Consider the following 24558-nt stretch of genomic DNA (forward strand, 5'->3'; position numbering starts at 1 on the left):
ACTATCTCTGCACCCACAACCATTTCTGCTCTCCTTCCTTTGGTACCTAAGCAAAGCCCTGCAGCCGCAGTGCAGGCTGCTTCCCCCACCCAACTGGTGAGGTGCTTAATGAGACTCTAGGCCAGAGTGGAGGCGCTGGCCAAAGTCACCAGCCTTCGTCCGTGTGCCATCCACAATACCAGTGGTGTCTGCACCTGAAACATAAGGCAGCACATATGCAAGGAGAGAAGGAAGATGAGGCTGGGTGGATCAGAAACAGTACAATTCCATCCGACGGAACTGCCGTGGAAAGCTGCCTGTGCTTCCTGTTCCGAGCTCTGTGGACAGCCCCCAGGAACTGTACCTGCTCAGGGCCTTCACTGATTGGATCGATTGGTGGCTTAGTGATGGCCTTGAGGATGGACAGGCCTGCTGGGCAGGGAGGGGAGGTAACAAGTGGCAGCACAGGATGGAAGCCAGTTTGACCAGTTCATTTCCACCCTTCAGTTTGCGCCCAAGAGACACAACGTGTCCCTGTGCGCTGGTTCTGGAAAAAGGGAGGAATCTCGACCATTCTTTGATCTCCTCTGCATTTAGATTCTCACCTCTATAGGTTGTACACTCTTAAGGCTGGATGTGGGGAGAGGGAGGAGAAAGGATGCTAGAGCCAAGCATCAGTGGGAACATTGTGGGGAAGGAAAAAGGCACAGAAATAGAGGAAGAAGGCAGGGCTGTTAGTGGAGGCCCCAAAGGAAGTGGGGGTTTGTCCAGGCTCAGTCATGACAACTGGGTCCAGCTTCTGTGACCTGCTGGAAGGAGATGAGTCTCCCAGCCACCTTCTCATCTCTCAGCTCTGGCCTTTTCTGTCTCTCCACTACTCAACAAGCCCACACAGGTTTCATTTTCACTTTTCTGTGCTCTTATTATGCCCTTGAGTATATCTATCACTGCACTTACCGTTTGCTTTACAATGATTTATGTGTTCATTTCTTTTAATGAATCTGTGTGCCTGGGGGCAGGGGTTGGGTCCCATTTATCCGGGAGCCCATGGCCTCAACTGGCACCCAACATATGCTAAAGCTTAGTAAGTGTTGAGTAAATGAGTCCCTGTGCATTGTGACATACGGACATCCTCAAGGTCACAGAAAGGTCACAGCTATGTGACACTATGGGTCAGGGGATTATCTTCCCACATGAGGGTAAATGGGTGGAGGGTAGAGGATGAAAAGATACATATTTTTAAAAAGTGTGAACATTAACTAGCTGAATTGTGAATATAACTTCTAATCAGATAGGTTTTTTCCTTCTATAGATGTGGGCAACGTGCAAAGCAGAAATCAAGGCAGTTAAATAAATAAGAGAACTGCGCTCCCTACATCTGCCCAGGTGATTCAGTTGGAAGTGAAGGAGGGGCTGCATGGCCATGCCAGCTCTCCACGTTGAGCCACGCCGCCACGCTGCCACGCTGTGGACTCCCCTCGGGAGGTTCTTGAGGTAATCATTAAAAACTTTGCCAAGGGGTGGCCAGTTGGCTCCGTTGGTTGGAGCGTGGTGCTGATGGCACCAGGGTTGCTGGTTCGGTCCCCACATGGGCTACTGTGGGCTGTGCCCTCCTTAAAAACAAACAAACAAACAAAAAAACAACTTTGCCAAAACAATCATTTTACCAGAATGGAATCTATTGGTGTTATTAGTCAAGTCACTAAGTAACTTCCAGGGTAGCTGGAGCCCCTAGCTCGGCCACCACTGCTTTAGCTAGCAGAACCAGAGGACCCGGAGAGTCCACAAGTCATTTTTATCCTAATGCCTTTGAACCAGAGTCTTATCAAATAGAAGGACCAAGTTGGACATCTCAGGGAGACAAAAGGAAGGGAAAAGTCTTGGATGACCCTTCCTCCTTTGAATGGCCATCTAAGGTGGCACAGGGCCCTGCCTTTCTCAAGAGAGATGTTTTGTTTTGTGGTAAAATACACATAACATAAAGTTTATCATTTTAACCATTTTTAAGTATACAGGTCAGTGTCTGGGAGTCCCCAAGATATTTTTAGTATTTCAGAATACCTAAAAGAAAACATAAACAGCACTTAGAGTTACAACCGCCAGGCAAACTGTCCTGGCCTTCCAGTTCTGTCATCTCAGGGTGGCAGGGGGGTTATCTCCTGCTGATCAGAAATCGTGACACCATGGAGGGTATTTAGTAAAAACAAGTGAGGGCACAAATTATCATTTGAAACAACCAGGTTCTTCCAGAAAGAAATACTTTATAACCTTGCTACTCCAAGGTGGTCTATAGAGCAGCAGAGTGGGCCTCATGTGGGCCTAGGCTGGAGGGACAGAGCCCCAGCCCCACCCCAGACCTCTGGAATCAGGTCTGTTTTAACCAGATCCCCAGTGACTTCTTTACACCGTAAAGCTTAAGAACTGCTTCAAGAAGAGGAATCTATGGAGAACAGTGAACAGCTTGGGAATTACTCATTTATGGAAGTAAAACATGGAAGTAACCCACTAAGACTATCAAAGAAATCGGAGAGTTGTAAGCGGGGGGATTATTACTGATACAAAGCCCTTGCATCCAGGAAGGTTGAATTCCATGCCACCATAACGAGAATCCTGAGAATCATAGCCTTCAACGAAGATTTGGCAGGAGAGCCAGCGAGGAAGTTGACATCACACACCCCACAGTGACTTAACCCCCCACACCGTCTGTGCATCTGAAAGGAGACTGAGGGCAGGGTGGACCTCCAGCCCCGCCCCTCTCCCTCTGAAGTCTGGTGTGCACCCAGGGATTCAGCTGTTACTCTTCAGATTAAGGCAGGTTTCTCTCTCTCTACACAGGAATTCTCTTAAGGGCTAATCAGTTAAGAGAATACTGTTCCTCTGTATGATTATATTTGTAGTTCTTTTCCAAATTACTGTGGTCATTTGAAAGAAATACAGCCAACTTCCCCCAGATTTTAATACAGTACAGTAACTCCTGTAATTGTGTGGAAGCTCATTTCGTAGTTTGATTGATAATCCACGAACAGAAAAGATCAGAAGTACACTGTATCTAAACTTAACGTTTATGTGCAGTTAACCCATCAAATTTCCCCCAATTCTGAGATTGTTCTGCAGAAAGGAAGCAGGCTCAGAAGTTACCTAACCTGTGCCAGGTCACCTGGCTACAAAATGACAGAACCCATCGCCCAAATCCAGGTGTATCTCACCCCAGACCTATACCTTTGCACGCCAGCATCCTGGAACTGTATCAGGCCGGCTAGCTGCATTTGCAATTACTCCCGGTTGATGCCATCTCCTTGGCCCAGGTCACGTGTGCTCTGAGGCACAAATGGGTCACTGACAGTTACAGGTTTTGCAGGCTGCAAGAGTCCTTACAGCTGTTAGATGGCACGGGAACGCCAGGTAGCTTAACAGAGGCTTTTGCGTTTCCTGATCTCTCAGGCTTCAAAACAGGACAGAAAGGCTGTTGTTGAAAAGGTATTTCTTACTGAAACCTAGGAAGTACTGGAAATCTTAGGGACATCTGATCTGGTAGGGAAGTTTCCAACCCCACTCCGCCCTTTCCTCATTGAGAAAATCACTCCTGTGGGACCAGAGACAGAGCAGGGAGACTCTAGCATTGCCGCTGCCGAGCAGCATCTTGCCCTCATGCTCCCCAAATTCTTTTTGGGGCCTGAGCCATCCAGTTAGCATCTTGATATTGAAGAGAGGGCTTCTAATCACGATAATCCATCAGCTCTGCCTCTGCGGGGAGCTCCCTCCACAGCAGCTGTCAGTCTACATGTCACACGGGGGCACTACAGAGTGACCGCTCACAGGACACCTGGGGTCTGGAGTAGAGCTTGGATGAATAGGACGCAGAATGGACAAAACACAATATGGCTGATAATGGCTGTAGGAGTGAGTCATTTTGCCAAAAATCCTTACGATGTGCCTGGTGTTAAATGATTGTCAAAGAAAATGACAGAGTTCCTGTGTTCAGCAACCTTTCCATATTGTGCAAGGGACAAGCCAAAACAAAACACCAGTGCAAGTGTTGCTCATGTGATTAGCGAAGAGCCACAAAATCAAGGCCCTGAGGAGGGTGGTCTGTTAATGGAGTCTTGCTGATTCCAGCAGGCCTTCCTCACACTGGCCCCTCCTTCGGGTCCCACTTGGGTTTCCACAGCAGCGTCCTCTGTGCGGCTCATGCCGCCTTCTCTATACTCCATGGGCAGCCTGGCTCACTGCTACATGCACTCGTTTTGATGACTCCCTTATGGAAACCTGAGTGGCTCCCAATATCTGCATCACCTAGAGAAAGCCCCACCGTGTCCCTAAGCCTTCCATCACGTCTGCTGCCCCATGTGTGCCTGACATTCTTGAGTGTTCACCTTTCAGTCATGTTTTGTTCACTCTCTTCCCTCTTCTCCAAGTCTCTCATGGCTTTTAAGACTCGGCCCACGTGTCATAACATCTCACCAAATACTTTTAGAAGTGCTCTTTCATCTTGGTTCTCACTGTGACATGCAGTGTGGCCTAAGTGCTCTGAATAGGGGCAGGAGTCAGACAGTGCAGGTTGTTATTCTGACCTGGCCACATGCTGTTATCTTAGTCAGCTGTTTTATTCATGCTGTGGTTTAGTTTCTCATCTATGAAAAAGACAATAGTCAGACCTACCTCAGTGGGTTGTTATGAGTTAATTAGAACAGTTCCTGGCATGTACCAACTCCACAGTAAATGATGGCTATTAGCAATGCTTACCATCTTGTCTTTCCTGGTGTCTCTCTCATTTGTCAACTCTAAGATCTTTGAGGTCAGGGACTGTCTCTGGTCATCTAAAATCTCAGGACAAGTGGGGAGCATGTGCTTACAAATATGCCTGAAGTGAACAGCTAAGGAACTTTTCGGAGATGAACGTAAAGCCTGAATGACAGATTTGAAAAAAGTATTCCAGGTAGGGATGATGACACATGAGAATGTAAGAAAGAAATCTGTGTGGGAGGCTTGAAAAGCAGCTTGGATGAAATGATGACCCTTATAGTGAAACGGGGAGCAGAAGGCTGAAGAAGGGAAGGATGGGGACTCTGGAGCCAAGAGCAATCGGAAATGGTTCTGTCAAAGGGCCCCATGGAGAATGCAGCAGCTGACACACTGGATGCAACGGACTCAGGAGAAAATTCTGGAGTAGGGAGGCTGGTTAGAAAAATACGGCACTTGTAAGTAGCTACAACAACCACTATTCCCAAACCCTTCTTCCTTAAATAGAAAAAGCAATTTTAGGATCACAAAGTGGCCACATCTTTTTTATTGACAACTCAATCTCTACATACATTCATTATTGCACAAATTATAAGTGGATTCACAATTATATTAATACAAACTCATGAGCATAAAGCTACTGCTCTAGGTTTTGGTGCATTTTGTGCCAGGCATTTTAGTAAATATGACAAACGTCAAGGAACTCAGCTACTTCAATTCATAAGGATCAGCTTTCAAAAACAGCCTGTATGTCATCTCATAAAACATGTCAAACCCAGGAAAATAAAAAAACTAAATGACAAAAGAAGGAACACTGTTAAAGAAAAACTGGTGATAAAAATGTTAGGTTAAAATACTAGGTTTAAAAATTTTAGCAATTGGACTTAGGATCCAGAAAGTATATGCATATTGGGAATTTTAGGAAAAGACCTCTATGTCTGCTTCGTAATTACTACTACGTTCCAAACGGGTATCTCTGGGTTGCTACAATGTCTTCCCTGCTACTATAAAACCTGCTTCATAGTTCAGAAGAAACAACATGGTAATTTACATAAATGAGTTTTAAAATAAGATTCTTCTCACTCAAAAGTATGATCTCCATCAAATTACATAGAAATCTTACTGAAATGTTAACGAGATAGAGAAGCCAAACTGCCCAATTACCTTCACTGCCTGCTTCAGAGCACTGGGCTGGTGTGGCACCTGCCTAGAAGGGGAGATGTGGGTAGTCCCCGCTCTGCAGTGTGCAGGTGGAAACAAGCGCTTCCACTTCCCTGGGCTTTTGCTTCCTCAGGTATATAACTCAGGAGGTGGGCTAGATGGCTTATAAGAGACCTTGCAAATAAAAAGATCTAAGTCATCTTGAGATCCCACCTTGAGCAAATGTTTCAGATGGCAAAAGAAATGGATGAAAACTGGTGCGTGAAGTATTTCTTACTTTTTGATGCCATCACTCAGAACCATTCTGTACTGTAGTTCAAGGAAATATTTGTTTCTTTCATCTAATGGCTGGTGCTACTAAAGGATAAGCAAATGAGGCATCTAACAATGAAATTTTAGATAAAAATGTATATATAAAAGACTTTCTGTTTGGAAAGAAAAACATCAGCCGTCAGGACTTGCTGCCTCTGAATTTTAAGAACCAACAGTTTGGCCTGGAGATGCACATTCAAGCCATTCAACAGGTATCTATGGAGTGCAGCACACCTATTAAGAATGGGTTTCCCGAAATCCTCCCAGACAGGCACCTTCCATGAAACTGGTTCTAACAGAAAGTACGCAAGAGAATTAAATGCAGGGTAGGATTTTTTTTCTTCACAGATCAGAAAATGACCCAAAGAGAGTGGTGGCCTCTCATTTTCTGTCCCCTAAAAATACAAATATCACTTCTTCTGGAATCTAACACACTGGCTTCATTTTCAAGATGCATCACTTTATTTTCCTCATAAGGCAGCCATGCACTATAAACCTTAAGCACGTGACAGTCATGATTTCATCAGTAAGCCCAGGGCTTCCGCAGGCTTTCTGGAGCTTACAGCCGCAGTAGTCCTGAGGGGTCAAATATTAAAGCTTTCTCCACAGCCACAGGTTCCTTTGATGTTTGGGTTATTGAACACGAACTCACTGGATAATTTGTCTTCAACATAGTCCATTTCTGTTCCTAAAAGTGTTAGCTGTGCTTTCTTTTCGATGAACACTCTGACTCCTTGGGGAGAAGAAAACATGTCATATAAAGCCTACAGTATGCTAACAGAACCTGCTGATTGAAAGCAAAGTGAACTTTAAATAGTAACCACTAACAAAAATCAAACAGGAAGCTTTAGACTCTGTCTCACTATATCCTTTAAGGGATTCAGTACTCAGTTTCCTGTCTGTCCCCTCTTTCCACATTGTTCACAGGCCAATTTCATGACAATTCTATGTAAAACTAGAATTTGCCTTTCACTATATTTCACCCATTTTTCCTATTTGCAACATAAAGAAAATGGATATATTTTCAGTGAGAGTTTTGTAAAGATGGAGTCAACATTTATGAAAACCCTGCTATGACATCTGTATACACATGACACACTACCACACCTAAAGACACACAAAAGACTGTGGTATAGTGGGCTGGTTTAATAAGACCAATCAGTGTAACATAGCGGTTCTGTTCTGATTATGGGCAGGAAGACTGGTAATAACACAACTCCCTGGTAATTATGTAGGCAGAGGTTGGCATCTCCCTTATAAGACATCAAGTCATTACTTAAATATAAACTATACATATTTATTAGCTCTCCTCTTCAAGACAAAAATTTAAGGTTTAAATTTATGTATTGATTTTAAAAATAAAATTTAACAAATATCTTTTTGATTAGTAACTTCAATTTAATGAAACGAACCCACATGAGAAACCCATGAAAGCTAGCCAACAGCACACCTCTGATGTACAAAGCCACCACTGCAAAACCCATGTACAGTGAAGTTCCCCCAAAGTTGTAGCATTATCTATTTTGTTTTAAATAGGCTTTATCAGATTATTGCATAGGAGCAGGAAGTGGGGGCAAAATATAATTAAAAATGGAAAATTTTAATTTGGAAATTAAAATTGGAAATACAGAGTCCTCAAAAGCATGAGATAACATTACTTATTTGACATATATATATAAAACTGCTACTTTACACAAAAGAGGTTGGTTCATGCTGAACTTTTATCTTAAAACCTTTCTGTATATGGTAACCTTACTATTACCATTACTATTCATGCTACATAAGGTTAAACATTTTAGGCAAAACAAAGTGCCCAGAAAAAGTTTGTTTAAATCTCACCATCTTGAACAACTTCTTCATCAGAATCTCCTTTTGTTTTCGTATATTCTAGAGTATAAGAAAGGCCATTACAACCCCTGGTTCGGACACCAACTTTCACACCTACCTGAAAAATAATTGCAAATATAAACTTAGTTTTAAAATAGTACAGATTAAACAAACTTATTAATAAAAGTCCTAGCTATATTATTCATTTCTTCACAAGCTGAAAGGCAAATATTAGATTCCTGGCTATAAAATATCCCTTTAGGAAGTGTAAATGGAATGGAAAACAAGCATTAAAAAAATTTACCTATTATACAAACATCATTATGACATTAGTGGAGACCAAAAGAGAGTAAAAACTAATTATACATGAAGAAAACAATACAGAGGGAAAAAAGCCCCCAAACTACACAGTCACTACCCACTCTTGAGAAACAGCTTATATTTTTTTCCTATTTTCTTCCAGCCCTTGTCACACATGTACATAGTTTTTATTACAGCAGAGAAAATTTTTTCTCTGCCTTTTTTCACTTAAGACATCATCTGTCCATGTAATTTCAAGTAATGCCTACATAATATTCCACTATACCAATGCATGTGTATTATTTAAGCTAACCAATGACCACCCTTTTAGGCTGGGAATAACATTTTTAAGGAAAGAGTTTCAATTAAAAAAATAGATCACTTTTTTTTTTTTTTTTTTTTTTTTTTAAGGAAAAAGAAAAGTATCTGACAGCAGAGATGACAACCTAAGAAATCGAATTTGCTCACTAACAGTTTTTCCCCGCCATTATGGGAGATGTCCTCAGGAAGTTTCCCTATGGTCAGGTTTGCCAAGGCTCATAGGCCTGGCAGTCATGCTGCCTCTGCACAGGGCCTTACTTCCAGGGCAAACCTGTGTGAACATTCTCAGACACCAGAAAGCAGAAGATTGACGCCAACACAGATATAAGACATGAAAAAGTGAGCAAACAGCACTATTAGATTCTATGTGCTTTTTCATTTATGTATACAGCAAAAGTATGATCATAAAAAGTATTATTTCACCAAGCAGATCCTGAACCTCTGAAAAGCAGCAATGTATGCTTGCTTCAGCAAAACAATCATGAAGCAGGAAGATACTTGGTGAAGGGCATGAGTCAGTGTTAAGCTTTCTGGGAGTTCTGATGAGCTGAAGCATTCAGAGTAGTCTCTTCTGTCCTTAACCAACAGCAAGGAGTATGGTTTTACTTACCTGTAGAGTAAGGGTAAATAAAACCATACTCTGTCTCCTTGCTGTGCGGGAGGGGATTTTACACAGTCAGTATGATAAACACTAAACTACCGAGCTGAAATTCTGGAGCGCATGTCATAAGTATTTCACTTAGTTTTTACCTTTGTAAACAGGAAGACTCTGGCAAGCAGAAAGTCCAACTATGGGCATGGATCTAGACACTTAAAGAGTATAGGGAAACACAGCTTTGGTAACTGGGGTTGGAAAGGGACTGCCTGTGCTACAAACGACACCTGACGAAGTGTTTGCTCAATCCTTCTCATGCCAGTCCTTTTCATCCCTCAAATCTACCAAGCTAAATTCTTGTTTCGTCTGGTTAATTTATACTCCAGTCATGACATACTTTAGCATTTAGTTATTCTTAGGACAATGCAGGTTATACAACGGAACCTAAAACCACTCTGTAGTCTAATCACTAAACATTAATAGTCTTGGAAGTAATTTACAGTATTCCTTAGGCAATTAATGCACTAAGACAAATGAAAACAACCCAAAAGACCTTATGGGGGACTGGTTAAATAAATCAAGCTTGTTTAATGCAATATGCTATTATATGCAGCCATGAAAAAGAATGAGGTGGATCTTTATGTAATGATATGAAAAGATCTTCCAGCTGTTTTATTAAGGGCAAAAAGCAAAGCATAACAACAGCATGTACTGTATGCTCTCAGATAAGTAGGAAAAGAGATACACGCACCAATGTCACAAGTATAGTTGTGGTTCCCCTCAGGGACATGTTTTTGGTTGTCACAACTGAGGCATAAAGCACTGCCACTGGCAGAGGCCAGAGAGGACACTAAATACCCTGCAATCCACTCCCAGCCAAGAATTATCCAGCCCTCAACAGTGCTGAGGCTGAGAAACCTTGGTCTAGGTAATTATGTACAGATTATTCTGGAAGGACACTAAGAAGTTGCCTCTTGAAAGGGAAAATGATGACTAAGTGTCTGGAATGAGAGAGTGACTTCCTTTTCATTGAGTACCCTGTTGTACTATTTGAATTTAAAATGAGCATATTTTACTTTTTAAATAAAAACCCCCAATTAATGAACTCATAATGCTTATCACAAGATAAATTCATTGTGAGAATAAAACTTCATTTTTAAACTAAACATTTGATTGATTTCACTTACATGTGCAGGCTTATCTTTAAGAAGTTGTTTTATCTTGTTTACTGCTGAAGGTGTCTGAAAAAGAAAACGTTATTTTTTAGCTACAAAATTTTCATTCTTGGGCCCAGCCCGGTGGCTCAGGCGTTGGAGCTCTGTGCTCCTAACACTGAAGGCTGCCGGTTCGATTCCCACATGGGCCAGTGGGCTCTCAACTACAGGTTTCCAGTTTGACTCCTCGACTCCCTCATGGGATGGTGGGCTGCGCCCCGGCAACTAACAGTGGCAACTGGACCTGGAGCTGCGCTGCGCCGTCCACAACTAAGACTGAAAGGACAACAACCTGACTTGGAAAAAGTCCTGGAAGTACACACTGCTCCCCAATAAAGTCCTGTACCCCTTCTCCAATTAAACAAACAAAAAATAGCGTTCTTCAAAACTTATTACTTCCTAGTCTTTAAGACTACTCAAGTCTATCTTTACCAAATTTATGTAATGAATTTATGTTCCATTCTCACTAGAGTATCTTGTGGATTTTATATACAAACATATGAACTCTACTCAATTAAAAGCATTCTCTATTATTTTTAAAATATCTCCTAGCAACATCCTTTCATCTTGCTCCCCCCAGTGAAGATCAGCTCCCTGTCATGATCTCCATGGCACTACCTACTCACATCACAAATGTCGAATTTTGGGCAGCATCTCCTTTGTGCTCCTGCTGTAAACCCGCCACAAGCACACTGCCTGACACACACAAGGCGCTCAACAGCCAACAAATGAATCGAGTACCTCCTTGGGAAAGCCAACCGTCAGGCGTGTTTTCCTGTTACTAACTCCACTGCTTTTCTTGCTTACCCTAGATCTACTCCAAATCCATCAAAATGCATACCTAGAGGAAAGGGCACACCAGCATCAAATAAACCAGAGTGTGCTGCTTGTACCAGTCCTACCAAATGTTTAGATTCTATAAAGTTGGCTTAAATCAGTATTTCAGGGTATGAAAGCTAGTCAGCAATAAAAACAAAAACGGAGGAATTTTTCAGGAGAAATGCTGTTTAACCTAGCCCAGTTGTCCTCAAAATAAACATCACAACATGCTGCACGTGTATATATTAATATCACCCACCCTATTTTCTCGAGACAGGTGCTGTTAGGGACAAAGTCTGTTCCAGGGCATTCCTGGTCCACCTAGCTGTGCCCCCAGCCTGTTACTTGGCTTAAATGTCCCTCCTCCTCAGGGCATTAACCAAATGAATTCATGAAGAGCATTCAGAACAGTGCCGGGCACAAAAAGCTCAACATAAGCCAGCTATGGTTACAATGATGAGAGAGTAACATAGCAAACGAAGAGATCACGTCCTTCCTACTTTCTGCTTTATTAGCTCCTCTGGCTGGCAGTACTGTGCTGGTCCTCCAGTTTTTATCTCCAAGTGATTTTCTAAGTGATCTAATTTGGTTTTACAAAACACTTTCTTCTTTTCTCAACTCTTAGTAGAAAACACAGGAACCCAGGCCAGTCTGGTAGGTCAGGTGGTTGGAGCGCCAAGGTCGCCAGTTCGATTCCCACATGGGCCCGTGAGTTGTGCCCTCTACAGCGAAGATTGAGAACAACGGCTCTCCCTGGAGCTGGAGTGCCGTGAGCAGCCGGAGGTTGGTGTGAGCTGCTGTGTGCTGCCACCAGCTACCGTGTGCTGCCAGGAGTGGCCGGTGGCCAGTATGAGTGGCCAGCAAGAGCTGCCCTGAGCTGCTCTTGAACGGCCGACCGACGACTGGTGACCGACTGCCTCAGCCGGGGGGAGTGCACGGCTCATACCGGCATGGACCAGGGAGCTGTGTCCTACACAACTAGACTGAGAAACACGGCTTGAATCGGAATGGGGGGCAGGAGGGTGGAAAGGAAGGGGAAAAAAAGAAAGAAAACACAGGAACCCTGACGTGTCTTAATTTTCCCATGTCGGGCAAAAACCAAACACACTGTTGCGAGGAGTGTTACTAACGATGGATAAACCAGTTGAGCACTCATTTAAGGGGAAAGATATGGTTCTTTTAACTTTCCAAGTGATGGATATGATTTTCAGAACAAGTCAGAATGACTAAACATTTGGGACTAAAAGAAAACTTCTGGCTATAAAATGTACTTTTTGTATCTCAGCACCAGGCAGAAAGCTAAGGTGCCTACTTTGTTGTACGTCTATTTGCATACACTGGCAACTTTCTACTTAAGTAAAGTCAATCTGGGAAATAGTATCAAAACTTCAACTAAACATGCTGCAAGCCTAGCAGCCTTCTCATTTCAATGCATTCCCTCAAACAACTGAGAAACCACCCATACTGTTCCAAGAAATTTATGCATAATTAATGACTAAATCACCTGAGATTTGGCCAGCGATTTGAAACTTAAAAGAGATTCCTGAAACTCAATGACATGTAATGATGGTTTTTAATCTACTCATATGTATTATCATAGAACAAGACATTCTTTCAAATGAAAAGAACATCTTTGAGTGAGATATTTCAGCCTTTAAAAAAAAGAAAATTCCAGTCTGTTTTTGGTGTTAAAATTATGAGAAAAAGCACTACAGACACTGCATTTTAAAAAACTATTTCATAGCAACATACTTTTCTCCAATGCCATATGGTTTCTATTCCTTGTAGTAGAAACTTTTCATCCTCAATACTGTGTTTCCTTAATTCCCCAATTTTCACTTTTTGCTGTTTTAAAAAATAAAATTGGGCCAGCCCGGTGGCTTAGGCGGTTAGAGCTCCATGCTTCTAACTCCTAAGGCTGACGGTTCGATTCCCACATGGGCCAGTGGGCTCTCAACCACAAGGTTGTCAGTTCAACTCCTCGAGTCCCGCAAGGGATGGTGGGCTCTGCCCCCTGCAACTGGGATTGAACATGGCGCCTTGAGCTGCACTGCGCCCTCCACAACTAAGACTGAAAGTACAACTTGAAGCTGAACGGCACCCTCCACAACTAAGACTAAAAGGACAACAACTTGACTTGGAAAAAAGTCCTGGAAGTACACACTGTTCCCCAATAAAGTCCTGTTAAAAAAATTTTAAAAAGTAAATTAAATTAAAACCCAAAGTTAACTCCATGATTATGTAAGCTAAACACGTGCTAACAAGTACAACCTATTTAATTTCATTATAAATCTGGCATTTTAAGTTTTAAAAGATGGTAGGGAAATAGCAGCCAATGACCAAATTACAGTCCATTTTAACTCATTGTCTGACAGGTATGACTGGCATTATAATGCTGTTTCCCTTTTGGCTTCTCCTATTCCTGTATGTGTGTAATCATAGTATATATAAATAATTCTGTAGCCTGTATTTTTAAAGCTTAACATGCTTCTCATTTGTGACTATATTACTATATAAACACATTCACCATTGAGTAACTTCTAGGTTCTTATTGGTTTGTATGCCCATCTTTTTATTCTTATAGTTCTGTGAGTTAGGTATTAAAGGTTAAATAATTTGCACAGAGCTAGTAAGTCAAAGAATGAAGAGTTATGTTCCCAAAATTTTTTAAAAAATCATTTACAATGATTAATACTTTACTAACAGCATCTACGCTAATTTACTAACCAATCTCTGACTGTTAAGACATTCAGGTGACTTCCATTTGTTTCATGTGTAATACCCTTTCAATTGCCTACATATACATGTCTTACTGCTTGGTCACTGTTCCAAAGGCCAGTCCTTCCAAGAATTAACAGCTCCTGATTAGCCCCAGTGTGTATTTAACATCTATTGTTTCCCAGACCTTCTCAGTAAGGTGCCACTAGAAAGTTAAGCCCTAAGGCACCCACTGCGCAAAATGAATTGAATTAACTAGTTTGAGTCCTGTGCATCAAGAATGACGCTGGCTGACTATGTACCATCATTCTCTCAGTGTTGGCTGAGTTTTATGCAAGGCTGTGGGTATCCCTAATTCTAAATTAAGCTTGCACTAATTCTGATTTGTACAAACAGGAAATAAAGGCCTCTACCATCAGGGTAGTGTTAACTCTGGGTTCTTTAATCATATTTTACTCTGGCTCCTACAAGTTCAATTCCATTTGTCAATTCCTGGGTATGTAGGGAAGTAGGGGGAGGCGGCCTCATCCCCTTAGATGTTCGCTGCAGGTGTTCAAGGGTACTCACTTTGATGTGGCGGGTTGAAGTATTAAAGCATTTAATCAAGGAACCAACTTTGGTTTCCATAAAAAGTGTCATGGGCAGCCTGTTGCCAGTCTTTTTCTCCAGCAAATCACCAATCCTCTCCTGGACTAACCTCACTTAATGGAGATAATTGGTGCCGACAACATGGAACCATGTTTTCATTTCATCGGTTCCTTTTCCTTGCCTTCTCACTGGTAGACCCCCACAGCTACAGCACTTCTCAGGGGTTGCAACATGTCAAATTCTTGATGCCAAAATTTATATCTAGTTAACATTTATCTCTTCTTCCCAATTTTTATCGAGTTATCTCTCATTTCATTGGCTCTCATCTGTCACCACTCTCTACCCTTTGATAACTCCACTACTTTTGTACTTCACAGAACATGCTGGAGTTAAAAATGTTTGCAGAAACACTTGAAAACTAAGTACAAACAGCAATACATGCGTGCCATGTGTTTTAAGACTAGGAAACATAAACTAGGATTAAAATGACTGCAAGCCCTTACATTGCTGTGGAAAGCAGCACCAATGTGCTTTTTCTCTGGCACCAGCTTCTATGAAGATCAGAGAAAAGAACTCCTAATGTCAGCCAGACAGTTAAGTGGAAGTTCAGATAACTGTCCTGCAACTTAATCAGAACAGTTTATCAAAGTCAACACAGAGCCCTTGTGAACTGAGAACTGATCACGATAAACCAATGCTGGTAGCAGAACTGACCTGGTAAGTGGTAAAATCTAATAAAGCATAAGGAGTAAGCATGGGAGAGAGCCCAAGTCTGAGAATGTGGGCTGTATCACGCTTAGTTATTCCTCGCAGTGGCAGAGGCCTGGCCCATGACTGTCCATGGGGGGTGGAAACTGTGTAATATTTATTTCTCATCCAGAAACACAGGTCTTAAATGTCTGCAGAATGCAGAGGAAGGGGCTGACTCAGGAATTTTGAAGTAACAGGTTACATGCCAAACGGTAGAGAGAGAAAAGGCAAAAAAAGTGTCCCTGCACTTCCCGTCTCTACCATTACTAGTGGTACAATTCTTTTGAATGCCAAGTAGTTTTTACTGCGATTGGAAGGAGACACACACTGTGAATCATACTCTCTAGTTCTTGTGATCTCAAGACCTTAGGAAATTCGAAGAATCGATGGTGTCTCTTTCAAACATGAAAACAGGCTTGGTGATACTGAACAAATATAGACTACAGTACCCTATATAATCGGGATAACCTTCTTATGGGCCTAAAACCTCAATCTACTGTAAAAACGAATTCTAACACCTGATCACAACTTTCTCCTAGTTCGCCACAACTAATTTTTTGGCAGAGGACCTTATGGCATTACGTTGAGTGGAATCGATGATCCAATCATGTTGCCCGTCTCTAGATGATGTTTGTGAAGTCTTAACCAAGAAGGGATAGGTGTGGAAACTTTAAACTGCTCAGAAGCTTTCCAATGAAATGAATCTTTCAGAACTGCAAACACAAGCAGGTGTTTAATGGATACAGGCTTTTCTTTTGGGATGAAATGTTTTAGAACTAAATAGAGGTGATGGTTGCACAACACTGTTAATGTACTACATGCCACCGAAGTGAAGCCTTTGAAATGGTTACTTTTACGTGAAGTTACAAAAACACTGCATGGTACCTTGGGGATCCAGCACGCGCGGTAAATTCTTGTTTTAAGAATCCGCGTCTGGACTCTGGTGCCCTTTGACTGTGTGACTTCTCACCCAGAAAAACGCTGTAAACAAACTCGGTAGAAATCTTTATCCTTTGTTCTCTGCGCCCAGGGCTTCCCGAGGCACAAAGGGGGTTTTAAAAAGCCTCCTCCACCCCAGCACCAGGAAGTAACCCTGCACGCGCAGAAGCCTGATCTCAGCAAGGGGGTGGGCTCTGCTGGGGCCGCGCTCCCTGCCAATCACCGCACCTCACTGTGGGCCTTCGCGGTCCGCCGTCCTCCCCAGGCCCCGCAAGGGAAGGTATCCCGGTTTACTCACTCAGTCTCCCAAGCGCCCGGCACACCTGACCTCTAAACAACCTCCGGCTCCAAGCACGGCAGCCACGAAGACCCCGGGAGGGCGTCCCGGGCTCCAGCCAGGCCGCCGCGGACCGCCGGGGGTCGCGCACGTACACCGTCCCCTCCCCAGCACGCGGCGGCGCGCGGCCTGATGGGAAACGTAGTCCTCCGAGCGCCAGCTACCGCCAAGCAGCCCCTCCCGGATTTGTTTACCTTCCCATCCCGCCATGGGGGATGGGCGGCGGCTGCGGAGCGGGCCCAGGCCCAGTCGCTCGGCCGTGCCGCGCGCTGCTGCCGTAACCGCCCCTTGCGGGACGGAGGTGAACCAATGTCACGGGTCCGGCCGCACTCCCCGGCCACTCACCAGGGTGAGGGCGGCCCGGGTGGGCTGCAGCTTCCTCTTGCTCACAGCCCGGACAGTGGCCCGGACTAACGAAGCCGACATCCTCACCGTCCAGGCGCCCGGGTGCCTCGGGCCGGAGCTCGGCTACCTCAACCTCTCACCATGGACACCGCGGGCGCATTGACGCCACAAGCTTCGGCGCAGGGCTCATCAGGCTCCGCCCCGCGCGGGTCCGCCCCGCTTCCACCATTGGGCGGGCCTCATGAGTGACGGGCGGAGGGCGGGGCGTGGTGATGCGGAGGCGCTGGGGCCCAGGAAGGTCATCACCACTAGGGCGATCTCAGCGCGTCGTCGGGAGCGGGGCTGGAGCGCCCAGAATGATCTCCGACATCGACTCCGGAGGCAACTCCGTCGCTCCGGGATCTGACTCCTGGACAAGGTGTGGCGCCACCGCTTAAGAACGCTGAGGAGTCACCCCATCTCGGGAGCTGGTGCTCTCAAAGGCAGGATGGTTCCAAGGCCTGGACAGCTACAGACATTTCAGTTTTTTTGGTCCAGCTGGCAGTTCTTAAGAACGTAGAATTACTGCGGAGTCGTACAATAAATAAAGAGCCCCCAGCAAGCGTGCTGTACTGCCTGGGATGTTGAAGGATGGTGTTAATGCAATTTTCGCTTTAGGTACTGATTTTGGAACTCAACCCCACTCTAAGATGTGACTGGGCAGCTCTGTGAATAATCATTTTTATCTCGAGACCCAATCAATAAACTTGATCGAACTGTTGTTGGTCGGACCTTGTCCTGGCTCTGCCTTTTAACCCTGCCTGTTCATTTACCACATATTCCTGAGCACCAGACACTATACCTGAACATACACAGGAAACCTGATAAACGGAGGGTCCAGGGAAGAATTAGAGATCACGGTAGAACAGCAATGCAGCAGGGTTAGCAAATGGGAGAACATGAGGATAGGCAGCATTTCTCGCGGAAGTGCTGGAGGTAAAGGGAAAAAGGAGGTTCCGTGGAGTGGTGCTGGGGATGATAGGTTCCTGCTCAGTGTTTTGATGTGGGAAGAACTAATCAGTGCTGTGTGTTTTAGAGCCCAGTTTAGCTTTACTCTCCTAGAGCCTACAGGATTGGATAATTCAAAATTCCATTAACTAGTTCAGCCTCCCTGCTACTGAAATGCAACTGCGTCGACAATAAAAGGATGGTTATTTCCACACACCCCCGCTAAATCCCAAAGCACATGGAAAAAACTGGGATTCAGAAGCAGTAGTGGGGTCGGCTGGTCTCTTGGCTTCATCTGATAAATTGGATGATTAGGGACACGGTAATTTATTTCTCGTGTCTTTCCTCCTCCAGATACTGTGAAGATTAAATGAAAAGCCCTTAGAAAAGTGCAAGGCACACAACAGCACTCAAAAAACATTGCTATTAATGGATATCTAAAGATGCCATATATTGTGAAACTACTCTATATGACATTACTAGTGGTGGAAACACGCCATTATACATTTGTCCAAACCCACAGAATGTACCACACCAAGTACGAGTCCTAATGTAAACTATGGACTTTGGGTGGTAATAGTGTGTTCCTGTTGCTTCATGGATTATATATAACAAACGTCCCACCCTGGTGCTGTATGTGGATAGTGGGGGAGGTTGGCTTGTGGAGATAGGGGAACTCTCTGTACTTCCCGCTCAATTTTGCTGTAAACCCAAAACTGCTCTAAAAAAGCAGTTAATAAAAATGGGGAAAATGCCATGATCATTTTATCAATTATTGAAGTATCATACAGGTCGTGTAGCACTTTACAGCTTTCAAGAGAACCATGAGCACTTGCAGTAGCCTCACAACTTTGAGCTGTAGGAAAGATGTGTTGGCTATTTTACAAACGATGCTTAAGGCTTTTTAGTATAGTACATTCGACACTTAAAAATTTAGTTATTTTTCTTAATTCAGGATCCTGTGTATGTTTAAAAACCATCTTTCCTTTATTTAATACACACTATTGTTCTTGGGTTAGTTGTTTTGCATGTAACTGCTAAGTCACAAAATCTACTTGTCAGTGGATCATTGATACCTAATGTTATTTGAAATTGGTGCAGATCCCTTCAATTGGTGTGTCATTAGAAGAGTTTTCATGACTATGTAAGAAATATGTGTGCTCCTTTATCTCAGAGCAGCAGCTGTCCTGCGGTGTTGAAATGAGAAGGGTTCGGGGACTGTGGGGAGTTTTGCAAGCTGTAAACACTTTTGGATTTCCACTAACAGGTTAAAAACTTTCAATGGGGAAATATCCAGTACTGCACTTCAGGATTTAGTTTCAGGTTTCCAGCCATTTTAAAACGTCTTTTCTAGTAAGACCTCACTTGATCCTCATTACTCTGTAGGACAGATATGATTTCCATTTCATAGGCAAGGAAACGGAACTGCCAAGAAGTTAGGGGAGAGTGCTACACTCAGCTGGAAAACTGGCAAAGCCAGACTCCAGTGAAGTCTAGAATTCCACATTGAAGCTTGCTAAATTCTTGACTGCTGTCCAAACACACCTGCTGTCAAAGAAAAAAGCACAGAGCACATCTTTATGGTTTTATGGGTGTTTGTTAAATTCTGCATTTGCTTTTCAACTTTTTGCCTGTAACACTATGAATGCTATTGACCAATCTACCCACAAATTTTTCCACTCAGATCCACGTTGTTGATACTCTATATACTGAGCAAGAGGTTAAAAAGTATTGATTGGGGCTATACAAAATGGATTTCCTATTTTTGTTTGTTTTTGAGAGGAAAGGAGAATCCCAGTAGCGGTGCATTTGTGGAACTTATGAGACAGCCAGCTGCATTTGAAAGATAGCTATGTCCTGCGAACAAGACACGGTATGGAGCAGATATGTCTGTCACCACGCTGGGGCACGAAGAAGGGGCTGTGACCAGCATCCAAATAAAGGGAGCAAACAACCAAGTGCAGTCAATTTTCCAGGTCTACTGGTAAATACTGGTCACTGTCTCATTGATCCAGTGGAGGGATCAAAAGAAAAAAAAAAAGCTCAATACACTGGGTAGAATCTACTATAGGAATCGGAATAGAATGCAGCGAATTTTTGAACATCCTTAAAAAGGTGTAAGAAAACATGATTTCTATGAAAAGATAAAAATAAACTAAAAGAATGAGAGGAAAAGGAAGGTGGGTAAGGTTAAGTTAAAGAAAATTAGAATTGAAATGACAAAATTCATGTTAGAAACAGAAAACAGCAGAATGACACTAAAAATCAAGCCAGTCATGTGAAGATTAAACTTGAGAAGTTTTCCTAGCATGAAAGAAAAAGATGATACAAAAATATTAAGACAAAAGTGTTTTTGAGAAAAAAATTAATATACTTTCTCAAATTGAAAACTTGGGTGAGGAGACAATTGGATTCAATTTTGTTTCACACAAAAGTTACTGACACAAACGTTACAGGGATAAACAGAAGCACTTAAGCAGAAAAATGCAACCTACAAGGGGACAATAATTAGGCTGGCCTCGGATATCTGCTATAATGCCAGAAGACAACAGCATCAACATGCTTCCCAAGTGTGACAAGAATTGTATGCCTGTTCAAGTTGACTTTCATTTCCGAAGGCAAGAGAACTCAGAAGAGCAGCAGCTGAGGAAAGTCAAGTAGGGTAGAATTTCAGCCTTGGTTTCATAATTCACTTAATCCACAAGTTTGTGTTCATTCAATGTGAATAAGGAACGATCACTAATTCTACCATAACTTCCAATTCTAAAGTTAATTTTGGTCTGATTCTTCTATAGCTGCAATGTCTGCAAGTAATTTGTTTAAAAGAAGGGCACACAGGTGTGTAATTTTTGAGTCCTCTTCTAGCTGGGAATGCTTGTTCAGTAAGCACCTTCTGCATCCCTCCCTATGAGCTCATCACCCAAAGTCCGTGCCTCTTACATGCACATCCCCAGTGCTTGGACACAGTGGGTGTCAATGAACACCAGGCTGCATGAGTTCAAGCTAAGGGAGCACGGGATGAAGAGGAGTGGACCTGTACTGCCCTATTCCTTGATCGAATTTCCTCATGAAATTTAGAACTCTCACTAGAAAGTGATGTGGCTAAAATTACAGGTCAAAATTTTGATTTTATTTCAAAATGATAAATAAACCAAGGAACAGTTCTGACCATGTGCTACTTCTGAAAGGCTTGTGAAGTTAGAGAAACAGTTCCATGAGGGTTCCAGTCAGACCTAAAATGACACCGACCAAATCTGTGATTGGCAGATACGGTCTCTTTAATCTTCAGGGATTTTTTGAAGTTCTCCACCCTAATTTTTGAATGTTATAAAAAGTAAAAAGCACTTTTGTCATTTTTCCTTTGTAAACGTTTTCAGAAGCAAACAGGACTACTTGTTTTCCTTACTTCAGTTTTATAAGCAAAGTAGTTATATGTCAACTTACTTAAAATTAGAGAGGGGAAAAAACAAAAAGGCCCTCAGTGGCATTGCTCATCTATGGAAGACTCACATAAATAGGTACTCATGTTCATTTTATCACTTCTACAAATATCAATAAAATAAGGTTTGTAAATCGTAAATACAGTAGTAGCAGTTCACACGTATTTGACACGCTTTCACACAAGGATTCGGTAAACAACAATAAATATAATTTCCCCTCTTCGAAACAAAAAAGGGACTTACAGGAAAGAAAAGATTAATTTACTTGGGGTTTATCAGCACACCATTTTTAGTGTGCTTTGAAAATTAAAAAGCATATAATTGTATTCACTGAATACTGGCCCATAGTTACATTTTTTAAAAACCTGGCTTAAATGCACACACCATGGCTTTTTATTAAAATCCTTAAATCTATGGGGATTTGTGATAGGTAAGATTATATTAAAATTTTTTTCCTCATTAACAATTTCATTCGTTTAAAAAATCTGACATTTCCCGTAAATGTTAAGTCGAAGCCTGATCTATGGTGCTGTGTCCTGTGAAATGAACCTAATTTTCAAAGTGAATAGAACCGCCTGAGTGGCCATTTAGAGCGCTGCAATTTCCTTCCTCATGATTCCTGCTGGGTCCTCTTCACTGAGGCTTTTCCCTGAGTCATGTATTTACTGGAAAGGCTACCTAGAGGAGGGGAGAAAACAAAACATTACATAAATAAAACAAGCCTCATTTCATTGCAAAAACCATCAAATTACTTCTTCTTGTTAATTATTCACAGAAACTTTTCACACTGGAATCGGTCACTTGTTTTGAATTAAGCAATTAGGCGAGATACACATTTGCATGTTCATTATTTCCGTGTTAGTGCAGGTGAACTTTTCAAAGGCTCTATCTACTTTTACAGATCAATGTCTTCATTTGCAACCAAACATAACAGACTGCAGAGAATTCTTTGGTCAGAAATAAATATCTTTCCTCATTACTCTGCAGACATGAAGGTGTGAATGATGATGACACTGCAAGTAATAACACTGATATAAAAAGAAAAAAGTAAATTTATTGTATGTACAGGTGAAGGACAGAAATGAGGATTACTCATTAAAACCACACCACAGAGTAATTAATAATTTTTGTTCTAAAAAATTTTGTAAGTGAGGATTACTCATTAAAACCAAACCACAGAGTAATTAAACAGACCAATGAAATAAGAAAATTGAGAAATTCTTAAGTGATTATGTACAAGAAAATGGAATATAACAAAAACTGCATTTCAAACCAATAGGGGAAAGTATGCATTGTTCAATAACTGGTATTGTGTCAAATAAGTAATCTTGGGGGGTACGCGGCATTAGTTTCCTTTCTCACATCATAGCCTTCCTCCCCACCCAATTCCAAATGAATTACAGTATTAAATATAAGAGTCAAAGTATAAATGCAGTGAATATTTATACAATCTTGGGGTGGGGAAGTTTCCTTAGCACACCACCATATGCTTTACTTATGAAAAAGGCCTGCTATGCTTAGCATAAAGAACTTAGCATAAAGAACAAATCAATACAGAAAAGATGAACAATAGATAGCTGGGGAAAGAACAAGCAAAATATGAAAGAAAAAAATAGCATGAGTATATGAAAAATATTCAGTATCAATGGGTAATCAAAGAAATGCAAATTAAAACAAGATACCAATTTCTGATCAACAAATTGTTTAAAGGAAGATCTGAAGGATAGGAAGGTGGGTAGAAATTTTGCTAAATGCATATTCACATAAACCATATAATAATTTAAGTATGTCCCAAATTTGTGATATGACTAAGCATATTATGAACACAATAAAATGCTAGGTATGCATAGGATAAATAATAACAAGAAAAAAGTAGGTTATAAAACCACACAAATAGTATTACATACATACGAAAACCCCACCAATCATATAAATTTGATGCCGAATTTTCCTTATCTGTAAAATCAGGGCAATAATACCTACCCCTTTGGAGTTAGTGTGAAGATTAAGTGAATTGATACATGTAAAGCAACTGGAATAGTACCTGGCACATAGAAAGTACTCGATAAACATTAAATTATTATTATACTGTAAAAAGATGGAAAGATTCTACCTCCAAAACCTAAATAGTAATGTTCTAGAAGGGAGCAAGTATAAATGGCCTTTCTTTTCATTTTGCTTAACTATACTTTGTAAATTTTCTAAAGCAAACATATTAAGTATGCAAATAAAAACTTATGCCCCCCCAAAAGCAAACTTTTCAGAGCAGGGTATCTAGTCAGTCAACTCACAGTGACACATGAGAAATACTAATCAGGAAGAGACAAAACACTCTACTGTAGTATTTATACCACAGTATCTATTGGTCTCTAGGCACACACCTTTGATATTCTGAACTTTGATATTCAAAGTATTGAGGATAGGCTTGTCACTTGATTTAATTATCAGTGAATATAGAGATCATCCTTTTTGATACTCTTCTTGATATTCAACTCAAGGGGAAAAAAGGTTAGATCACTACCTCATTCTTTATACACAATCCAGATGGATTAATGGCTTAAATAGGAAAAGTAAAGTTTAAAGGATATTAGAAGAAAATATAGATGGTTATCTTTATGACCTCAGGTTACGGAAGAATTTCTCAAAGATGACTCTAAATCATGAACCACATGAATATGAAAACTACTCATGGAAAACCAATCATGTGATAATCTCAAAACTGAAAACTCTGGAGTGGCAATAGACACAAGTCAGAAGACAAGATATAGTGGAAGAAGATATTTGGAATGTATAAAATAATAATGGAGCAGTATTCAGAATAAATGAAGAACCCTTACAAGTTAATAAGGAAACCAAAATACAACAGGAAAATAGGTAAATGATTTGAACAGGTAATTCAGAAGAGGAACTCCAATTGGCCAGTAACATATAAAAAGGTAGTGAGCATTACCAGAGTCAAGATAATATATATATTAGAACACCACCAAAGTATTTTTCTCATCAGATATGCAAAAATAAACTGCTGGCGGGAGTGGCAATTGTTTCAACCAATAAGAGGGTAATTTGACAGCATCTACTTAAACACATAATGCAAAGATGCTATGACCTAACAATTTAACTTCTAGGTACACAAGGCCTATAGAATCTCTCATCTATGCTCAAGGAGACTAATACAAGAATGTTCAC

At 41.7% G+C, this 24558-nt stretch overlaps 2 protein-coding genes and 1 long non-coding RNA gene across 8 annotated transcripts in view; 1 reads left to right on the forward strand and 2 right to left on the reverse strand.

Annotated features, from left to right (window-relative positions):
- Nucleotides 1-10398, forward strand: part of LOC308505115 — a 24346-nt gene extending 13948 nt beyond the window's left edge. The window contains exons 2-3 of the long non-coding RNA XR_013994462.1: nucleotides 1292-1473; nucleotides 8731-10398. This is a non-coding gene — a long non-coding RNA (uncharacterized lncRNA). The remainder of the gene's footprint in view (nucleotides 1-1291; nucleotides 1474-8730) is intronic.
- ISCA1 (iron-sulfur cluster assembly 1) lies at nucleotides 5249-17163 on the reverse strand. Its single transcript, XM_081066789.1, has 4 exons — nucleotides 16946-17163; nucleotides 10423-10476; nucleotides 8032-8137; nucleotides 5249-6925 (listed from the first exon to the last, which is right to left on the reverse strand). Exons 1-4 carry the CDS (start codon nucleotides 17024-17026, stop codon nucleotides 6777-6779), a joined length of 390 nt encoding a protein of 129 aa, XP_080922915.1. The 5' UTR covers nucleotides 17027-17163; the 3' UTR covers nucleotides 5249-6776.
- Nucleotides 17164-19709: 2546 nt separating this feature from the next.
- Nucleotides 19710-24558, reverse strand: part of TUT7 (terminal uridylyl transferase 7) — a 53727-nt gene continuing 48878 nt past the window's right edge. For 4 of the 6 annotated variants that reach the window (XM_081066784.1, XM_081066788.1, XM_081066782.1 and 1 more), the window contains one exon: nucleotides 20288-22050. In XM_081066784.1, coding sequence (XP_080922910.1) covers nucleotides 21983-22050 — 68 coding nt within the window. In that variant the 3' untranslated portion in view covers nucleotides 20288-21982. Of the gene's footprint in view, nucleotides 22051-24558 lie in introns of all 6 variants that reach the window. The other 2 variants (XM_081066786.1, XM_081066787.1) reach the window with 2 other exon arrangements.

Source organism: Rhinolophus hipposideros (assembly GCF_964194185.1).
Source record: "Rhinolophus hipposideros genome assembly, chromosome: 11".
Taxonomy (NCBI): domain Eukaryota; kingdom Metazoa; phylum Chordata; class Mammalia; order Chiroptera; family Rhinolophidae; genus Rhinolophus; species Rhinolophus hipposideros.